The following is a 22137-nucleotide window of genomic DNA, read 5'->3' as shown; positions in this document are numbered from 1 at the left end:
GATACTGTCGATATCTTTTAACGACACACACAAACATTAAATGATACAGATGAAATATACCCCTGCGAAGCCGGGTCCTTCTGCTAGTATTTTAATAAAGGTTATCAGTTTTAATCTGTGATAGCTACCTCTAGACCCTATATTGTGGAATCAGCGATTCATAGAAATTCGAAAATTCCTGCGTCAAATGATAAAATTCTAGTTGCCTGCAGCCACCACCAGGGGGAGCTCAGTAGCTTACCACATACTGTTAACTTATGCTGGAAAAGCCTTGTAACCGGTATTGCAGACATGCAGAACATTAAACTCAATATTTATGGAGGGGATGTATCAATAAAGTGGAGCTCTGACAGCTGTAGAAACATAAAGCAGTGCTGCCCCATATCTCCCAACCGCCCCGGCGGGACAGTTCTGGATTTGGGTGGCTGTCGCAGTCCCGGGAGGGGCGAGATATGTCCCACTCTCAACCGTCTCTGTATCCTAAGCCCATCCGCTCCCTGCTTCAACAGTTTTGTGGAAGTACTAAGGGGACTGGGCGGGATTAGGTGTGTGTGTATGTGTGTGTGTATGTGTGTATGTGTGTATGTGTGTATGTGTGTATGTGTGTATGTGTGTATGTGTGTATGTGTGTATGTGTGTATGTATGGGAAAAGTCCAGCAGGAGCACCAGCCAAGGTGTGGGTGCAGGGTCCAAGGTGGGGTAACGGCAATCCCCAATAGTATGCGCAGAAAAAGTAGGACTGCACTCCGAAATAGTGGTAAAGCACAAAAGTTTTATTCACCCATGTGGCAAATCTTGCGACTTTTCAGCTCACACGAGCCTTCCTCAAGGCTCGTGTGAGCTGAAACGTCGCAAGATTTGCCACACGGGTGAATAAAACTTTTGTGCTTTACCACTATTTCGGAGTGCAGTCCTGCTTTTTCTGCATATAATATATATATATAGCCTCGTTCACACTTCAGTGTTTGGTCAGAGACTTGTGAGCCAAAACCAGAAGTGAAGCCTACACAGACATAAGGTATCATAGAAAGATCTGCTCCTGTTCTGTGGTTTTGACCCACACATGGTTTTTGGCTCACAAATCACTGACCATACACTGAAGTGTGAACGAGGCCTTAGTATTATAAAAATTTGCTGCTGCTATTGTCCCTCTTGATCATTTTCAAAAGTTCGGAGGTAAGCTACTCGCATGCTGTTGCAACCCGAGAATTGCAAAAAATCCAATGATGGCAATTTAGAAGCAATTTCTGATCCTAGTCAGTTCAATCGCCGAACTGCTACACAGTGATCTTTGGACACGCAACAAGTAACGCAGCTAAAACTGCCATGTAGGACCAGCCTAAAGGTCTACAGACATGGTGAGAACCTGGTGGCAGGTCAAAGCATCTGCAGGGGAGAGCAAACAAGTGTGGTCCTCACACCTCATCCTGAATACTGTCAATGCCACCCAACATCCTCCTGTCAATGCCACCCAGCGCTACACGGTGAGGGACAGCAAACCTGTCCATCAAGGAAAGATGATGGTGTTCAGCAGCATGTAAAACATTACCAGTTCTTTCCAACCCATGGTCTGACCTCCAATTAGAAGGGAATCGAGTCTCGCTTTACGTATCATGACCCCTCTTTATGAATCGCGCCACACTGTTGACCAAGAAAAGACGTTCTCTGCCCTCTATCTCAAACAGATTCTGCAGGCGCTTAGATGAACTGCTTACATAAGGCTTGTCTTTTTATACATATATACTTTTTTTTTGCCTTCCGTTGCTTTTGTTATTTTAAAAGTGCAGATGCATTCGAGTCATTTTCCCCTTTTGTTTCATATCCTTAAGATCCTCGGCTTCAAAGAGGCCATGTCAGCATGCGGTCGATTTATGAGTGAACTCTTGAAGAGATGCTGAAGAATTACCTTGTCAATCACCCCAAGGACTCTGAAGGCCTTCAGTTCCTCCGCAGGACTCCTCAGGTTCGAAGAGGGCCTTGAACTCTCTGCTCCTGGAGGCTAATGGAACATATCAAAGATAAGACATCAATCAGTGTGGTACTTGAAGGAAGGCCGCCTGCTGGAGCAAATGCCAGGCCGAAGGAAACTAAATTTATCATAAATCACAGAGCCCGAGATGAAAGATGACGTTTTATGTGCGGTTCTAATTATTAAGTTGCAAGTAAATAAATTAAGAGGATGGAGAAGGAAATAGAGGAACAGAAACAATGTAACCGAGAAACACGTTATTTAAAGGGAAATCAAAGGGAAGGCTGTTCGGCTCAGGAAAGCAGATTCAGAAAAGTAGCAGATCAATCTAAGTTCCCTATAAGAGGAGCATTCTGATCTGGGCAGGATCTGGCACTACTCTACCCATCAGACACAGCAATAATTCAGCCAAACTGGACACATCTTCAGTAAACAAGGCAAACTAGAATACGGTGGAGCTGCAGTACCAAACTCAAACCCATGGGTGGCGCTGTGTTGGGAGCTGCAGTGAAGAGGGTGTGGCACTCTACAGATCAGTGGATCACACATTGATCACAGTCATTAAAGTGGCTATCCTATCAATTACTTTCATATCAAAACACCCTAAAAATGATGTTACTAGCTGTATTAAAGTACATGGTGCAGTGTTTCTAGTATGAAAATAATAATTTATTTGCTTCTATGTGCCCTCCCTTGCTGCTGCTGTGCAACTGGAAAGAATCAGTCTTCTTCCCCCTCTGGCAGCTGACAACACAGTCTTTTCTCTGGCTCTGCTCCTCTCCGGACAAGCAGGGCAGAGATATTTCTATTGGCTGCCCTGCAGTGAACAGAGGATCCCCATGCAGAGACCCAGCTATGGGGAGAGTGTGTCCACCAGTACTCAGACCATTACGTGGATGCACTCAGTGCCATATTGTTGGAACACCAGGTGGTGCCATACTATACAGGGTGGATAAAAATAAATGATAAAAAATAAAAAAAAATCTAATATAAAAAATAAAAATGTGTTTGTTTTTTTAAAAATTTAAATCGATCTTTTTTTTTTTTTATCCTATTTTTTTTTTTGATATAAAATGCTTTTTTAAAGAAAATATATTACCAGCCAAAGGTTATTCCATCATGAAATAAAGATTAGTTTTTTTAATTATGTAGAATAAGGCTGTATAGGTTTAATTTTTTGGGTAAATAAATTCCATTAATCCATTCACAATGTCATGCTCTTCCAGAGGTTTTGTAAGATTATTAGGCAGTTTCTCTGCCTACAAGATATTATCACAGATGCTTGGTTTACTTTTGCAGTTCTCAAAACTGAATTTGACTCAGCAGAGATCACATGCCTCTTCTTCACAGCAAAAATGTTATAACATGATCAGAGTGGAGAAAAAGACCTTAATCCTAACTTCTACAAACCTATGAATACAGAATCAACCTAATCAAACTAATATGAAAAGTTGTTAGTCTAAAAATCTTCATCTACTTGCATATCATAAGTTATACCAGCAAGAATTAGTCTTTATGTAGAAAATGATGATGTACGATTTAAATCAAGCATTACCGACTAGTTATTTTAATCGTGATTTAAATCAAATCCACCCTGATACAATAAAAGTAAATGTCAGAACCCTTCACTGGATATAATATAGGAAATGTTTTGGGTTTTTCTTTTTCTTTGCTTCCATGTGGCCCCCTGCTGCTGCTTATCTGTGTTGCTGGGGGCTGACTCTGGAAAAAATAAATAATAATCAGTTCCCTTCACCCTCTGGCAGCTAATATTAAGGGCCCTTGCAGACGAGCGAAGAACCCGGCCTGAACTACCAGCGCTGCTGGGGGTCACATAGCATTATATTAATTTATGCTGTGTAACCCTTACAGTTCTGGAATGTATTGGATAACACTGACATAATGCTGCCAGTGTTATCCAACACATTCCAAAACTGTAAGGGTTACATAGCATCCTAAATCAATGTGACACCGGAAGCGCTGGGAGTTAAGGCCAGGAGCTGCGCTGCGTAGTCGCAGCGTGACCAACGCTCTAAGGGTACCTGCACACGAGTGCAGTTCAATATGCAGAAGATCCGCACAAATTTCCTTGCAGCTTTTTGTGCGTTTCTGCACCCAAACTGCACCAAAAATCAGAATTTCTAACAGTGTTTTTTTGGTGCAGATTTGATGTGGTTTTGCTCCAGATCTCGCCCTTCATTTGAAAAGTGGGGAATCTCTAGCTAAAACCACAAACATAATGATATGCTGCAGATTTCTAAATCTGCACAGCAGGTTAATTTCTGCATGGAAAACACTTCGCTGGAGGACCTGTCACATGTGCGCTTGGCAGCTGAAGGCATCTGTGTTGGTCCCAATGTTCACATGTGCCCGCATAGCTGAGAAAAATGATGTATGCAAATGAGTCTCTAAGAGCAACGGGGGCGTCGCTGTTACACCTAGAGGCTCTGCTCTCTCTGCAACTGCTGCACCCTCTGCACTTTGACAGGACCAGGAAGGTGTGATGATGTTTTCACTGCCTGTCCTGTCAAAGTAGAGAGGGCCCGGCAGTTGCAGAGAAAACAGAGTCTGTAAGTGTAATGGTAACGCCCCCGTTGCTCCTAGAGGCTCATTTGCATATATTAAAAGATCATGTTTCTCAGCAATGCGGCACATATGAACAAAGGGGCCAACACAGATGTCTTCAGCTGCCAAGTGCACATGTAACAGGTCAGCCAGCGTCATAGGTACAAATCTGATGACAGATGCCCTTTAAGTGGATGTGCTTGTTGCCATACATTTTGAGCGCCAGGTGGCGCCATATTGATAGTTTCTTTAAGAGATTGTAAATGCCATTTTTTATGATCTATACAATAAATGTCATATGTAATGGGTGGGACAACTCTTTTTAGCTTTTTGAGACACCCTCGTCACTTTTCCAAAAAGTGGGTAGGGCATGGGAGGAGGAGGGCTGCGGGTGGGACCTCCCTGGCGCAACTCATTTAACACGTGCGCCAGAAATCTATTCCTGTTTAAAGTCCATTTCAGTTCTGGGCATGAGCGACCTGACAATAAATAAAAGACGAATGGCTCTTAATAATTGTGGCGTATACCATGTCAACACAGGACAAATTAAAGGCTAGGAACACTTTCGGGGCAATTTTTTTTTATTATTATTATTGCATTCTATTTGTTTGGGGCTAAAAATCCTTGTTTCATTGGTCTTTAACATTTTCAGCAGTCCTCCTTCTGCAGCTTTCAGTTTCAGCGTCAGAGAGCTGCTCTGTTGGATTGATCTGTAGCCCTTATCTCTGAAATCCTGACAGCTCATAAACAATCAGAGCTAAATTCTAATCAAGCTGATAAAGCTTTAGCTGTAATGAGGGTTTATGATCTGTCAGGATTTACCAAATAAGGGCTACAGATCGATCCGACAGACTCACCGAAAATCTGGGGAGAGCAGTGAAATGAAAGCTGTAGAAGAAAAAAAAAAACTTGAAAATTTTCAATAAAGACGATTTCAGCCCCAAATGAGTAGAATTTCTCTCAAAGGCATCCATAACCTTTAAGACCAGCGTACACAATGCTGATCTTAATAAATCTCCCCCTATACTTCTTAGCAATGAGGGAGTCTGTTGGGAGTCATTTCACTATAGCCATCTGTGAGAAACTGGGGGTTCCCACAAGAGCTGCCACCCAGCTTTTCTAGAGTCCTGAATGGTAATGTTGACAAGTTAGACCGCAAGGGCTGATGAAAGCTTAAGCCTGAAGGATTTAGGCTAAGTTTCCACATAGCAGGTACTAGCTGGTAGAGTGCTAAGCGGCAAAATCGCATTGGTTTGCAGTAGTTTCTCAAACTTCAGGTGAAGCAAGTGCATCAATGAGAAGAAAGGGATGCAACAAGCTCGGCCTCTAATGCCACCAAATTTAAGGCGGCTATCCTATAATTCAATGTTCGACCCATTAAATAGGCCCTGAGACATGATAATAACTAAGCCAGCACCTCTTCTGCAGAAAGCTGTTTCGGGTTGATTACCCCTCATCAGTGCAGAACAGAGAGAACTGGCTTAACTGGGTAAGAGGTCTAAGTCAACTGGAGGTCCTCTCTCTCCTTGGGGAGAGCACCTTAATCAACGTGAGGAGACTTATAGGCCATACATGCTCCTCTGGAATGCTGGGAAGAAAGGGATGCTATTAACAAGCTCTGCCTCTGATGCCACCACATGTAAGGCAGCTATCCTATAAGTCAATGTTCGACCTTTAAAGGGGTTGTCCGGGTTCAGAGCTGAACCCGGACATACCCTTATTTTCACCCAGACAGCCCCCCTGAGGCTAGCAGGGCACGGGCTTTTTTGTTTTCAATAACACACTGCTAGGCGGTAACTTCCGCCCGGCGGTGTGTTCGGTGACGACACCGGCTCTGAGGGGCGGGCTTTAGCTCTGCCCTAGCCGTTTTACTGGCTAGGGCAGAGCTAAATCCCACCCATAAGTGCCGGTGACGTCACCGGGGTTCCTGTCAGCCCCATGGAGAGCCCCAGTACGTCAGCGGATCTCCTAAAAATGCCTTTGCCCTGCGCAATTTAGCGCAGGGCAAAGGAGAGCATCGGAGCATGTCAGGGGGGCTGCCGGGGTGAAAATGGAGGGATGTCCGGGTTCAGCTCTGAACCCGGACAACCCCTTTAAGCTAGGCCTTGAGACATGACTTGGATATTAAATAAGCCAGCACCTCCTCTGCAGACAGCTGTTTCGGGGTGATTGCCCCTCATTGAGATTCTGGCTTATTTGATATCTGAGTCATGTCTCAAAGCCTGTTTAAAAGGTCAGCCATTGACTTATAGGATAGCTGCCTTACATCTGGTGGCATTAGAGGCAGAGCTTGTTAAGAGCTCATTTGCATCCCTTTCTTCCCAGAAATCCAGAGGAGCATGCATGGCCTACAAGTCTCCTCACGCCGATTAAGGCGCTCTCCCCAAGGAGAGATAGTACCTCCCAAATCACTGAGAAAACATGGCAAACTGCTGCAGTTTTTGCTCCATAAACACACTAATGTCCTGCCTGTGTTTTTTTTTGGGTTAATTATGATCGCTCTCTACTCCCTAAGTATCAAAAAATAACATCATATAAAACAGCAGAAAATAAAAAAGGTACAATGTGTCTCCAGCACTTAAATTAGGATTGGCATTACAGTAATGCAGCGGTGGTAACCTCCTGCCCATAATAAGTGTGATGTGGGCATGTTATAAAAGACTGAACGGGCACAGGTGCAGTAGTTAGGAAGAAAAACATGGCAGAACTGGCGATCAACAGCCTGCGCCCGGGGGCGGATATAAAAGCTTGTCCCTGAGGGAAAAAACAATAGAACTTTGTGCATTTTGGTTATCAAGTCTTGACATGCGGTATATGCAGGTTGGGGTTAAACATCGTTGTTAGAAGGAACCTTAAAAAGGGGTTCTCCGGAATTCTCATATTGATGGCCTATCCTCAAGATAGGTCAGTAATATGACCTCATCGGGGAATCTGACTCCTGGCACCCCTATCGATCAGCTGTTGGGGAAGCCGGAGAGCTCAACTCCTCACAGCGCCCTCCAATGAATAGTGGCTGAGCTTGGTATTGCAGCTCAGCCCCATTCACTTGAACATGACGTCACATGGATTAGGAAGAGGCCTACGCATTGTCTCTTCATACAGCTGAAGAGGATAAGCCATTAATATCAAAATCCAAGAGAATCCCTTTAAAGGGAACCTGTCACCGGGATTTTGTGTATAGAGCTGAGGACATGGGTTGCTAGATGGCCGCTAGCACATCCGCAATACCCAGTCCCCATAGCTCTGTGTGCTTTTTTTGTGCAAAAAAAACGATTTGATACATATGCAAATTAGGCTCTACTCACACGTCCTCAATTTCGTTCTGCATTTTGCGGAACGGAATTGCGGACCCATTCATTTCCTATGGGGCAGCACGATGTGCTGGCCGGACACGGAATTGCGGATCCGCACTTCCGTTCCGCAAAAAAAATAGAACATGTCCTATTCTTGTCCTCAATTGCGGACAAGAACAGGCATATTCTATTAGTGCCGGCGATGTGCGGTCCGCAAAATCATTGTGATATATCGTTCAAGCCAACGAGGCCTGTAATTGGTCACACTGGTCAAGGGACCGAGCCACTTCCTGGTCCTGCGGGGAGGGGAAGCATCTGGCAACAGAGTAGCGATGAGGCCACAGACAGGGGAGTGGTTTTTTTTTAATGTTCAGGGGCACAGGTTGGGACCCCAGGAGTAGCTGTCTCGCAGGCCAGACAACCCCTTTAATAATAAGCTGACGACAAAGTGTTCTCCTGGTGGAACCCCCAGCGATCAGCTGTAATCTATGGGAAAACTGGTAGTACGTGCTCAATTACCCTGCAGCGCCACCACTGGGAAAAGAAAGCATTACACAGTGCCCACTGACATCAATGGTTTGCCTGTGTAATACAGGACAGGACGGGTCCTCCAGGGCGACAGACGCTCTTTGTAGCTGGTCTCTACTCTAAACATCAGATGTGGATCTTGAAGAGAAGACCCCCGCTATTACCGTAAGTGAGATTCCCCAATAAGGTGTAGGAAATGGGTTTTACAACCTATACAACCCCTTTTGTTTGAATACTAGTAGAGAAGCAAGGAATGCTGGGAATTGTAGTTCAACTTCAGACAAGGCTGCAGTAATTTGTTTCTCCTATTGCAAAAGAGATCAACACTGCATGTGATAAAACAGCATGAAAAATTTTAAAAGCGAATAATCTGTGATACGGCCACTAGGTGGAGCCTCTACTGCACCGAGTATCTATTAAAGGGAGCTGCACTCGGAGGCGCAATTTGCAGGATGGTTTTGCAATTCAGAATTCATCATCCGATTCACAAAAACTTCACAAAAAAAGTATTTTGAGCTGCACATTAGACCTGTGAGTTCTAAGGAATTGCTGTATATCTATTACTGGACAATTTGCCAATGAAAGTGAATAAGCTGCAAAAATGTAAGGCTACAGTCAGACGACCGTAGTGTTTTGAGGTCCGCAAAACACAGATACCGGCCCGTGGGCGCACATGGCCGCCACTATGATAGAAAATGCCTATTGCGGACAAGAATAGGACATGCTCTATCTTTTTTGCTGGGACGCGGAACAGAACCACGGATGCGGACAGCACACAATGTTCTGGCCGCATCTTTTGCATCCCCATTGAAATGAACGGGTCCGCACCAGTGCTCTCACCCTCCCCAGCCATTATCAGCAGAATTACGGCTCGTCCTCACTATCGTGTTACAGCTCTGGTCCTAAGGAATTCATCGGATATCGTATCACGTAAATTTTCTCCTTGATAACAAGATTCATTGATTCGAGAGGAGTATATCTGCGTAATACTAGGCAGGAGCCCCCATGCGTTAGGTGCCCAGAGTGCCTCCTGTGCCCCAATACTAAGTGTGCCTCCATACAGTCTTTGTGCACAAGGCCCTATGACATCCACACACCCTGTTAGGGGATGTAGTAATGAGACTTCTGCTTTAAAGGGATTGTTCACCCCTGGGGACCCTTTCTACAGCCCCCCCTTCCTCCACGCATGGCCGGACGTGTGGTGTCAATCATACACTCCCCACATCGGTATGATCCCAATGGCTGGCTGCAGCAAAGTCAGTGTCACACATGCATCATGTCACTGGGTCGTGTGACTGCTGAGGTCAGTCGCTGGCTGCAGCAGTCATCGAACCCCCAACAAATCAGATGTTGACACAGGAAGACCCAGGATCTGCAGAGCCAGCGGAATAGTGATGGAGCCAGAACCCAGAGGCAGGGATCCGTTAAGTATGATCACCATCACAGGTCTGGCCATGCCGGGGGGCTTCTGTAGAAAAGGTCCCCAAGGGTGAACAACCCCTCTAAATGAACAGTCTGTGCAACAGCTGAAAATCTACCTTTTGCCTCCCAGATCACCCTAAAGTTTCATTTTCCTTTTCAGCGGAGACCTGAAGATCCCTCGCTGACCAATTCACGCTCTGTGCGTCAGATTTACTATTGAACATGACTTATTCGCTTGGCGAAACTTGCACCAAAAAGCCGGCGTACCCGCTTTGCATCACATTTATCTACAGGAGACACTTTTCTAACCTTCCTACACCTTGCCCAACAAGGGGTGTAGCTTATCAGAAAGGGGGCATAGCTTATTGGGAAAGTGGTGTGGTTTAAATACCGCCGTGCGCCAGTTCGGAAATTTTGCCGCACGGACAGAATTCTCGCATAAATTTGGTGCAGGAATAGCGATTGCCAAATAGAAGAATACAGAACGCTGTATGCTGCAGTACAATGGAAGTCACTTACATCTCGGGGCATGCTCGCCTCTGAGGAACGGTTCAGACATAAGCTGGAAATGGTTTCTGCGCGCATCAGATACTCCGCCGTCTTCTTCTTCACCGCTTCACGTCGTGTAGGACTTGCCTCCCCTGCAACAAGGAGACGTGAGGCTTACTTTATTTTTTACAACTAAATGAAATCATTTGTGTAGAAAGGTCCCAACAGGTTTGGTCACAGCTTATCTACCCCCCATCCCTGCACAATAACCTTTGGACAGGTCACAGAACAAGCCCACAACATTCTCCCATAGAAGTCAATGAACATCTCCTACCCACTGTGGCCTATGGGCCATGTGGCTGCCGTAAAGAAGGTTATAGAAGTGCGTTAAATAAAAATATTATTATTATAATAATAATGTACATAAATAAAAAAATAAAAAAATAAAAAAACATCTACAAACAGAAATACAAACAGAAAATAAGCTTAGAAAAAAGGAATGTGCGTCACTATCTGGTTTTAATCCCATGAGGACAGAGCGATTTTCAGTTTTCGCGTTTCTGTTTTTAACTCCCAGCCTTCCTGGAGCCATAACTTTTTTTTTTTTGTTGACACAACCATATGAGGGCTTGTTTTTTGCGGGACAAGTTGTATTTTCTGATGGAACCATTTAATATCGCATACTATGTATTGGGAAGCTTTTGCGGTGCGGAGGCACAGATTGAAATGCCATGGAGGCACTTCGTATAGCTTCCGATCCGTGCCTCCGCTCTGCGTCTTGAGGATGGCGGACCCATTCAAGTCAATGGGTCCGCATCAGTGATATGGAGTGCACACCGCCAGGGCCCGTATATTGTGGACCTGCTGTTTGCCGTCCGTAATACGGGCATGGGGCACACACGCTTGTGTGCGTGAGCCTTTACTGTTTGATGAGATAAAAATACTCCTTTAATGAAATCAAACCCTCAAAAAAGATTAAAACTGAAACAAATAAGCAAAAATAAAACACTCCCTTATTATCAGCCTCCAGAATTCTGGCAGAAAATATTCTGGCCCCTTTCCTACTGCCATCTCCATCTTCAGTTTTAATATCTAATAAGGGCGGGGTATGCTCGCCTGGTCTCCATGGCAGCAGAGGAAGCCTCCTCCGAAAGTAATTGTTAGAGCAAAAAAGGGAGACAAAATGGATGCTCCCTATGATTTATAAAGACGGCCATCTTTTTTTTCCTCCTCTTCTTACAGTTCTGGGCTCCTGTGAACAAGGCAGACATAGCAGAGCTGGAGAAGGTTCAGAGGAGGGCAACTAAAGTAATAACTGGAATGGGGCAACTACAGTACCCTGAAAGATTATCAAATTAGAGTTATTCACTTTAGAAAAAAGACGACTGAGGGGAGATCTAATTACTATGTATAAATATATCAAGGGGTCAGTACAGAGATCTATCCCATCAGCTATTTATCCCCAGGACTGTGACTGTGACGAGGGGACATCCTCTGCGTCTGTAGGAAAGAAGGTTTGTACACAAACATAGAAAAGGATTCTTTACGGTAAGAGCAGTGAGACTATGGAACTCTCTGCCTGAGGAGGTGGTGATGGTGAGTACAATAAAGGAATTCAAGAGGGGCCTGGATGTATTTCTGGAGCTTAATAATATTACAGGCTATAGCTACTAGAGAGGGGTCGTTGATCCAGGGAGTTATTCTGATGCCTGATTGGAGTCGGGAAGGAATTTTTTTTCCCCCTTAAAGGGCGTCTGTCAGCCCCACTAAACAGTTTTTTTTTTTTTTTGTTTACTTATAATCCCTATACTGCGATTTCTGCCTACATAATCTAATTAATCATTTTGGTTCAGTAGATTGTGTTAAAAACGTGCTGTTAAAATATGCAAATTACCTTGCTACCAGCAAGTAGGGCGGCTACTTGCTGGTAGCAGCCGCATCCTCCGATCCTAAAGACGCCCCCTCCGCATATTGATTGACAGGGCCAGGCAACGGGATCGTCCTCTGCTGGCCCTGTCTGCTATCAAGATCTCGCGCCTGCGCCGTAACGATATTCAGTCGCTCGCTCAGCCGCTCCATCTCAATGCGCCTGCGCCGATGACGTCACATCTACACCCGGCGCAGGCGCATTGAGGATGGAGCGGCTGAGTGAGCGTCCGCCTCTCAGTGCACCTGCACCGATTGAAGACAGGTACGGCTCAGGCGCGAGATTTTGAATGCAAACAGGGCCAGCAGAGAACGATCCCGTCCCCTCGCCCTGTCAATCAACATGCGGAGGGGGCGTCATTATGATAGGAGGATGCGGCTGCTACCAGCAAGTAGTCGCCCTACTTGCTGGTAGCAAGGTAATTTGCATATTTTAAAAGCACGTTTTTAACACAATCTACTGGACCAAAATAGGGATTATAAGTAAACAAAAAAAAAACGGTTTAGTGGGGTGACAGAAGCCCTTTAAAGGGGTTATCCCACTTTGCGTTTTTAAACTTACCTGCTGCCACCGCGCGTTCACTTCCTGGATTCTGGCTGGGGACGGGCTTCATCTTGATTGAAGTCTTCTCCCGGCCGCGCCGCGAGCTGGACTGAACGCGCACGCCGCCGCGCATGCGCAATGGTGACTTATTCCTGCCCAGTATAGTACAGAGCCGGCGTGTGCGTTCGCAGCTCTGTACTATTCTGGCCGGGGAAAAAGTCACCGTCGCGCATGCGCGGCAGCGTGCGCGTTCAGAACAGCGAGCGGCCCGGCCGGGAGAAAAGAAGGAGTCTTCTGGGCAAGCGCGACCATCGGGATTTTGGAGAAGAGCGGTGGTCATAACCAGGGGAGACAGAGTCACAACAATAAGGTAAGTGGGGATGAATTTTATCCTAATCGGTGGGAATTTGTTAATAAAGTATATTTACAAAAATGATCACTGTCAAATCATTAACAGATTTAACAGTGATCATTATGATGGGAATACCCCTTTAAGTGGGGAAAATCAGCTTGTACCTCACAGTTTTTTTTTTTCCTTCCTCTGGATCAACTTGCAGGATAACAGGCCGAACTGGATGGACAAATGTCTTTTTTCAGCCTTATAAACTATGTTACTTTTGGATTTGAAAAGGTACCCGGGCAGAACTATAGAGGAGTAGGCTATCATGCTAAACGCTTGGCTACATTTTTTTAAATGCCCCTTTAAGTGCACAGATTTTGGCTAGCTTCCTGTTGTAGCCTAAGAGGATATCACCCCCCGAAACACAAGTAGAAAAGTGCAGATTCAACAACCTTCCTCTCCCAGTGTATTACCAGTGACCTGTTACATGCTGTCGTCTAAGCAATCACTCGTCCTTTTCTAAAGAGGACCGATCGTCGCTCCTGTCAGACGATCGGTCCTCTTTAGAAAAGGACGAGTGATTGCTTAGACGACAGCATGTAACAGGTCACTGGTAATACACTGGGAGAGGAAGGTTGTTGAATCTGCACTTTTTTACTTGTATTTTAGTAAATACTTGTATTCCCCCCTCCCCCCCTAAAAAAATTAAATAAATACATCTGGAGCATTTATTCTTACACCTATTTGTTGTGCTGTTCCTCTCTCTTTCCTACTGGAAATGTAGGAATAAACTGACAACCGGGTATTACCATTCTCCTCGTCATTAGGGGGTGTCCACACACAACCTGTCAGCACTAAAATGTATAGGGACACACCCTCCCTGAGAAGGGGAATGGTAAGGCCCTTTAATAAATTGCTATTGGGCAGCTGTCAGCAGTTTTGCACCTATGACACCGGCTGACCTGTTACATGTGCACTTGGCAGCTGAAGGCGTCTGTGTTGGCCCCATGTTCATATGTGTCCGCACTGCTGGCAAAAACAAGCAAATGAGCCTCTAAGAGCAACGGGGGTGTTACCATTACACCTAGAGGCTCTGCTCTCTCTGCAACTGCAGCTCCCCTCGCACTTTGGTTGACAGGGTCTGGAAGTAAACATCATCCTACCTGGCCCTGTCAAACTGCAGAGGGTGCAGCAGTTGCAGAGAGAGCAGAGCCTCTTGGTGTAATGGTAACGCCCCCGTTGCTCCCAAAAGGTAATTTGCATCTATTAAAACATCATGTTTCTCAGCAATGCGGGCACATATGAAGATCGGACCAACACAGATGTCTTCAGCTGCCAAGCGCACAAGTAACAGGTCGGCCAGTGTCATAGGTACAAAACTGCTGACAGATGCCCTTTAAAAGGGTTCTGCACTTTGTTTTAACTGATGATCTATCCTCTGGATAGATCCTCAGCTTCTGATCGGCGGGGGTCCGACACCCGGGACCCCCGCCGATCAGCTGTTTTAGATGGCAGCGGCGCTCCAGCAGCGCCGCGGCCTTCTCACCGTTTACAGCCAGTCCACTGACGTCATGACTAGTATCAACTAGCGTGGGCGCGGCTAAGCTCCATTCAAGTGAACAGAGCTTAGCCCTGCCCATGCTAGTTGATACTAGTCGTGACGTCAGTGGGCCATTGGTAAACAGTGAGAAGGCCGCGGGGCTACTGGAGCGCCGCTGCCTTCTCAAACAGCTGATCGACGGGGGTCCCGGGTGTCGGACCCCCGCTGATCAGAAGCTGAGGATCTATCCAGAGGACAGATCATCAGTTAAATGAAAGTGCAGAACCCCTTTACTTATATAGCATTTCCAGGAGGAATAACATAAGAATAGTATAACACGAAGTTCTAACAAAAGATGATCCAGAATTGTTATTTTGCGGGGAATATAAGTATTTACTAAAACAGACAAGCCAGGAGACAAATGTAAAATTGCATAGATCTACCCTGATTTATCTACCCGGCCTTTTCTTGAACCTTTTAAAGAGTCTTTGTAGAACTGGCTCAATATAAAAAAAAGGAGGGGGGGGGGGGAGCGATTTCAAGACTGTGGCACATTTTCTGAAGGTCTCGGCTGTGGGCTTCTCACGAGGGAGTCACAAAGGCAGAGTCCAGGAAGCGCACATGGACTGTGTAATCGGCAGTTCCCAAGATCCTGGATAAAGGACGGCAGCAGGCAGGCTTTACCGGGCAGATGGATAATGGCAGCTTTTGGGAGCGATCTGATAACCAGATGCTGACCAAGCAATGCATGAACCCATCCATCACTTACCAGTTCATGGCCAGTATGCAGAGTCCAACTGACATTGGAAGGTTCTACTACACATCTTGTATTGCCCGACAGAGGAGAGGGACGGGGACGGCACAGAAAGTCTTAAGTGTGACATTCATACCAGCAAAACAGTTGGGATCGCACATAGACAGCAATGCGGCTGTGATCAGATGTGCCACAGGATCCACCAGTAAAATGTCTATATTACAGATAATTCATTATCTATATGTACTATATGGTTTTAGGTGTGTTTTCACTGGGAGGGGCATCCAATGAGATGAATGGAAACCATTAGAAGAGCCGTTTGCATCCCTATCTCCGAGAATACATGTGGGTTCTTGAGCATTAGGAGAAGCAAAGGGGAAGCAAAGAGCGCAAGAGCCTGGGAGGGAAGCAAAGAGCGCAAGAGCCTGGTGGGGGGGGGGGGTGAAGCAAAGAGCGCAAGAGCCTGGTGGGGGGGGGGGGGGTGAAGCAAAGAGCGCAAGAGCCTGGTGGGGGGGGGGGGGGGGGTGAAGCAAAGAGCGCAAGAGCCTGGTGGGGGGGGGGGGTGAAGCAAAGAGCGCAAGAGCCTGGTGGGGGGGGGGGGGTGAAGCAAAGAGCGCAAGAGCCTGGTGGGGGGGGGGGGGGTGAAGCAAAGTGCGCAAGAGCCTGGTGGGGGGGGGGTGAAGCAAAGAGCGCAAGAGCCTGGTGGGGGGTGAAGCAAAGAGCGCAAGAGCCGCAGGGGGAAAGCAAAGAGCGCAAGAGCCCCAGGGGGAAAGCAAAGAGCGCAAGAGCCCCAGGGGGAAAGGAAAGAGAGCAAGAGCCCCAGGGGGAAAGCAAAGAGCGCAAGAGCCCCAGGGGGAAAGCAAAGAGCGCAAGAGCCCCAGGGGGAAAGCAAAGAGCGCAAGAGCCCCAGGGGGAAAGCAAAGAGCGCAAGAGCCCCGGGGGGAAAGCAAAGAGCGCAAGAGCCCCGGGGGGAAAGCAAAGAGCGCAAGAGCCCCAGGGGGAAAGCAAAGAGCGCAAGAGCCCCAGGGGGAAAGCAAAGAGCGCAAGAGCCCCAGGGGGAAAGCAAAGAGCGCAAGAGCCCCAGGGGGAAAGCAAAGAGCGCAAGAGCCCCAGAGGGAAAGCAAAGAGCGCAAGAGCCCCAGAGGGAAAGCAAAGAGCGCAAGAGCCCCAGAGGGAAAGCAAAGAGCGCAAGAGCCCCAGGGGGAAAGCAAAGAGCGCAAGAGCCCCAGGGGGAAAGCAAAGAGCGCAAGAGCCCCAGGGGGAAAGCAAAGAGCGCAAGAGCCCCAGGGGGAAAGCAAAGAGCGCAAGAGCAGGGGCAAGTAAAGAGAGCAAGAGCCTGGGGGGGGAAGCAAAGAGCACAAGAGCAGGAGGGGGCGGCAAAGAGCGCAAGAGGGGGGGGGGGCTAAAAATGGGCAAATATAAAGAGTATTTCAGCATCCAAATCATCTGAATAAATTTAATTTAATCGAGAAATTTACCATTCTGTAGAACCTGTTTGCACATATAATGTGTGTATCCAGGCTGCGCGTTCTCTGCCGTCTCAGTCTGCACTGATGATATATTGTCTGCTCGCACTTATAAAATTGCAGCACGGCTCCTGAAATTAAAGGTCCTTAATATAAACCCTTCGAGATTCTCGGCTTTTACTGGGGAAATCAACAGCTGCGCCTAATCCAGATCCGCATGAATGAAAATATTTCAGCGGCGGAATCCTCCCCCTTTGGTTTATTTTCCATTTGACTTTCCTGTAATTATTTTGTAAACTGTTCGCATAACAATACATAAAAACATCTGCAAAAACAGGTAATTAAAGTGTCAAGCCTAACTAATGCATTTTTATGGTGGCCATGCTTCGTCAACTGTAATTATAAGTCTTTTTAAGCAAATGATGGTGCCGCAGCGGCGGCCCTGTGCAAGTGCTTATTTTGGAGGCCTTTTTTCTGGTAGTGCAAACAGAACATAAACTCAAAAGCTACTTAATTACCTGTAAAACCAAACTTAACGCACATTTACAGGCAGACGAGAAATTACTCCTTTGCTCCGAAACGTACCAATAACACGCCTCGGTGCCCATCTCCCGGGAACAATGAGCTGCCTGAGAACGCCAATTAATTGTAGAGTTTTTACACAATGCAACCTATAGAAATGCGTTGGACGTCGCGAGGAGACAAATAACTGTTTTGATGCTGAATGTAAATAATCCTTTCAGTGGAAGCAAATTAGGGTGTACTGAGGGGAGGGCGGCTGGGGGGGACATGACAAGAGGTTGGATTGCTGTAGCTCAGAAGGGTAAGTACAACATATGGAATTTGGAGACAATGACTAACACATCATATGGCGGCCAGGGGTAAAGCTAGTCATTGGCCCAGGCATTCGGTGAGTCCCTCAACGGACAACTGGTCGAATATTGGTCAGGACTGCGGTTTGCACAGTGGTTCACGCGTCCAGGGAAGGCGCCCCGCTAGTATATATTGAAGAAGGACTGGCACTCACGTGCCTTGAATAAACGTCTCTTCATATCAAGAACGTGAGTGCTGGTCCTTCTTCGCTATGAACAACTAGTTGGTCATGAGTCAACTCAATGACAAAGCGGATGTTGAACACTGCCATTAGGAGCCATAGGCACATGTCTATGGGCAGATATGCCGAACCTGGACAGGGTTAACAGGGTTGTTTAAGAACAGAAGGGGGAGGGAGGGGATGTTAACCCCCCACTTAACTAGACCTTGCATCTGTAAGTACTGCACCAACTCTCGTTATACGAGAATGGTGGGTTTGTGGCAAACCTCCCCCAACTTGTTGAAACCTGTAATGGAAAGCTTACTTACTGCTTTCTGGCGCTCGCTCCCCGCTCCTTCTCCTTCTGGCCTGGGCTGCTCCACTGAGCTCCCTCGCTGTCAACATTTGGTTTGACATCGCCGCAGCCAATCACTGGCCTCGGCGGTGACCGGCTTCCCCTTACGTCATGACAAAAAGACACATGATGCAAGAGAATCTGTAAGGATGTTGACATTGAGGGAGCCCAACGGAGTATCTCAGGCCGGGAGAAGGAGGATCAGGGGGAGCCAGTGTCGGGAAGCAGGTAAGTAAGTTTCCCTTAACAGGTCCTGCTAAGTGTGGTCCCCTTTAAAGCTCATACAGTAGGAGTTGGTGCGGTACTTACAGATGTGTCTGCCCTTACTCCAGCTGGAATTTGGTCAAGGACTCCAATTTTTCATGAAACCAATCCAATGAAATATCACGACATGCCAGGAAAGCTTTTGCCAGGCTGCAATTCACAACACTACCATTGGGCGGCTGCACACGGGATAGACATCTCGTGACAGAGTATCATGAAATTAGAGCTGGCAGCTAACGATTATTTGAATAATTGATTAATTGCCGATTAATTTCTACGATTAAATCGGGAAAAACGACAAAATTACAAAACAAAGAGGTTTATATGATTTTACTTGAAAAATTATGTTCAAAGGCTATATTAAAACAAATTGTGGACGGCACCGTTATAGGGGGGGGGGGGGAATCTGTGGACGGCACCGTATAGGGGGGGGGGGGTGAATCTGTGGACGGACACCGTTATAAGGGGGGGGGATCTGTGGACGGCACCGGGGGGTTATAGGGGGGGGGGGGGGATCTGTGGACGGCACCGTTATAGGGGGGGGGGATCTGTGGGCGGCACCGTGTGGAGAGGGGGATCTGTGGGCGGCACCGTTGTGGAGAGGTGGTGATCTGTGGGCGGAACCGTTGTGGAGAGGGGGGATCTGTGGGCGGCACCGTTGTGGAGAGGGGGGATCCTGTGGGCGGCACCGTTGGTGCGAGAGGGGGGATCTGTGGGCGGCACCGTTGTGGAGAGGGGGGATCTGTGGGGCGGCACCGGTTGTGGAGAAGGGGGGATCTGTGGGCGGCACCGTTGTGGAGAGGGGAGGATCTGTGGGCGGCACCCGTTGTGAGATGGGCTCTGTGGCGGCACCGTTGTGGAGAGGGGGTCTTGTGGGCGGCACCGTTGTGGAGAGGGGGGATCTGTGGGCGGCACCGTTGTGGAGAGGGGGGATCTGTGGGCGGCACCGTTGTGGAGAGGGGGGATCTGTGGGCGGCACCGTTGTGGAGAGGGGGGATCTGTGGGCGGCACCGTTGTGGAGAGGGGGGATCTGTGGGCGGCACCGTTGTGGAGAGGGGGGATCTGTGGGCGGCACCGTTGTGGAGAGGGGGGATCTGTGGGCGGCACCGTTGTGGAGAGGGGGGATCTGTGGGCGGCACCGTTGTGGAGAGGGGGGATCTGTGGGCGGCACGTTGTGGAGAGGGGGGATCTGTGGGCGGCACCGTTGTGGAGAGGGGGGATCTGTGGGCGGCACCGTTGTGGAGAGGGGGGATCTGTGGGCGGCACCGTTGTGGAGAGGGGGGATCTGTGGGCGGCACCGTTGTGGAGAGGGGGGATCTGTGGGCGGCACCGTTGTGGAGAGGGGGGATCTGTGGGCGGCACCGTTGTGGAGAGGGGGGATCTGTGGGCGGCACCGTTGTGGAGAGGGGGGATCTGTGGCGGCACCGTTGTGGAGAGGGGGGATCCTGTGGGCGGCACCGTTGTGGAGAGGGGGGATCTGTGGGCGGCACCGTTGTGGAGAGGGGGGATCTGTGGGCGGCACCGTGTGGAGAGGGGGGGATCTGGGGCGCACCGTTGTGGAGAGGGGGGATCTGTGGGCGGCAACGTTGTGGAGAGGGGGATCTGTGGGCGGCAACGTTGTGGAGAGGGGGGATCTTAGGTGGGGCGGCAACCGTTGTGGAGAGGGGGGGATCTGTGGGCGGCACCGTTGTGGAGAGGGGGATCTGTGGGCGGGCACCGTTGTGGAGAGGGGGATCTGTGGGTGGCACCGTTGTGGAGAGGGGGATCTGTGGGTGGCACCGTTGTGGAGAGGGGGATCTGTGGGTGGCACCGTTGTGGAGAGGGGGATCTGTGGGTGGCACGGTTGTGGAGAGGGGGATCTGTGGGTGGCACTGTTGTGGAGAGGGGGATCTGTGGGTGGCACTGTTGTGGAGAGGGGGATCTGTGGGTGGCACTGTTATGGAGAGGGGGATCTGTGGGTGGCACTGTTATGGAGAGGGGGGTCTGTGCACTGTTATGGAGAGGGGGATCTGTGCACTGTTATGGGCATAACAGTGCACAGATCCCTTTCCCCATAACAGTGCACAGACCCCCCCTCCCCATAGCAGTGCCATACACAGACCTCCCCCCCCCCTCCCCATAGCAGTGCCATAGACCGATCCCCCTCCCCATAACAGCCCCGGCCCCGCTGCTCACAGCAGACTAATCACTGCATCTTTATTTTACCTTACATCGACCCTCCAGTAACAGGCAGAGCAGGCGGCGGCGTAACGTCACTTACTCACGTGACGCACCTGCTCCGCCCACTTTATGAATGAAGGAGGCGGAGCATGCGCGTCACGTGAGTAAGTGACGTTACGCCGCCGTCCGCTCTGCCTGTTACTGGAGCGTCATTGTAAGGTAAAATAAAGATGCAGTGATTTAAAGTAAACCGCCCGCCCGCATAGCAACGAATCGGCAATTATTCGATAACTGGATTCGTCGGCAACGAATCCAGTTATCGATTATTATCGATTACATCGATTAATCGTTGCAGCCCTACATGAAATCATGTTTTTTTTTCCTTCTCAAGTACTTTGAGCCAAAAGGAAAGGTGAAGAAGGACTCAACTGCAGATACACAGGCTCTTTGCTCGGATACAAGGACACTTTTTGTGCAAGGTTCTGTTCACACCAAGTTCGTGTGTAAGCCCAGTGTATAGGTCAGACGTGTCCAAAGACACCTATGGACTGGATGTATGCCAAAAAGAGGGCAGAGTGCTGAGTTTAACCCTTTAAGGATACTTTTTTTTTTCGCAACACATCATGTAGAGATCCCTAAATTTTAAGCATCATCTTCATCTTGCAGATTGGGACGATTATGGCGATACCACATTTATAGCTTTTTTTTTTAATGTCATTTCCTTTGGCATCATTACGGTAACCACTGTAAGATTTGTTGTTTCAAAGTGTTTTCTGGCAATCTGGTAGTACTGCTCCAGCGCACATTTTTGTGGCCATACCAATCATGCAGTTTTTTTCCCCGTTTATATACAGTATATAATATATATATATATATATATATATATATATATACACACACACACACACACACACACACACACACACATATACATACACACACTTGTGTTCAAAATAATAGCAGTCAGACATCACTAACCTGATCAATCACTGTTTTTGGTAGAAATTACATTTCTACATGGCAAATACTCTACTACACCTGCTAGTAAATTAATAGAAATCCAACAGACCCAACAGTCATGACATGCATGCTGCTGATTATCTGTAATTCAATCACTTATTGAAAGGGGCATGTTCAAAATAATAGCAGTGTGGCGTTCAATGAGTGAGGTCATTCATTCTTTGAAAAACAGGTGGCAATTATTGCCCTTATTTAAGGAAGGAAAAGAAGGAAAGGTTGTACATGCTGGTTACAGTGCATTTCTCTCTGAAATTCGGAGGAAATGGGTTGTTCCAGACGTTGTTCAGAAGAACAGCGTACCTTGATTAAAAAGTTGACTGGAGAGGGGAAAACATATAAAGAAGTGCAGAAAATGATAGGCTGCTCAGCTAAAATGATCACAAATGCTTTAAAATGGCAAAAAAACTGAAAGATGTTGAAGAAAGCGGAAAACTACCATTTGAATGGATAGAAGAATAGCCAAAATGG

At 47.6% G+C, this 22137-nt stretch overlaps 1 protein-coding gene across 1 annotated transcript in view; it reads right to left on the bottom strand.

Moving 5' to 3' along the window:
* RPS6KC1 (ribosomal protein S6 kinase C1) overlaps positions 1–22137 on the bottom strand; it is a 150319-nt gene that overhangs the window by 78903 nt on the left and 49279 nt on the right. The window contains 2 exon segments of the mRNA XM_044289465.1: positions 1908–2000; positions 10298–10419. Coding sequence (XP_044145400.1) covers positions 1908–2000; positions 10298–10419 — 215 coding nt within the window.

This window comes from Bufo gargarizans, chromosome 4 (assembly GCF_014858855.1).
Source record: "Bufo gargarizans isolate SCDJY-AF-19 chromosome 4, ASM1485885v1, whole genome shotgun sequence".
Taxonomy (NCBI): Eukaryota; Metazoa; Chordata; class Amphibia; order Anura; family Bufonidae; genus Bufo; species Bufo gargarizans.
Note: the sequence above shows the minus strand (reverse complement) of the source record. Positions and strands in the feature narration are given on the sequence as shown.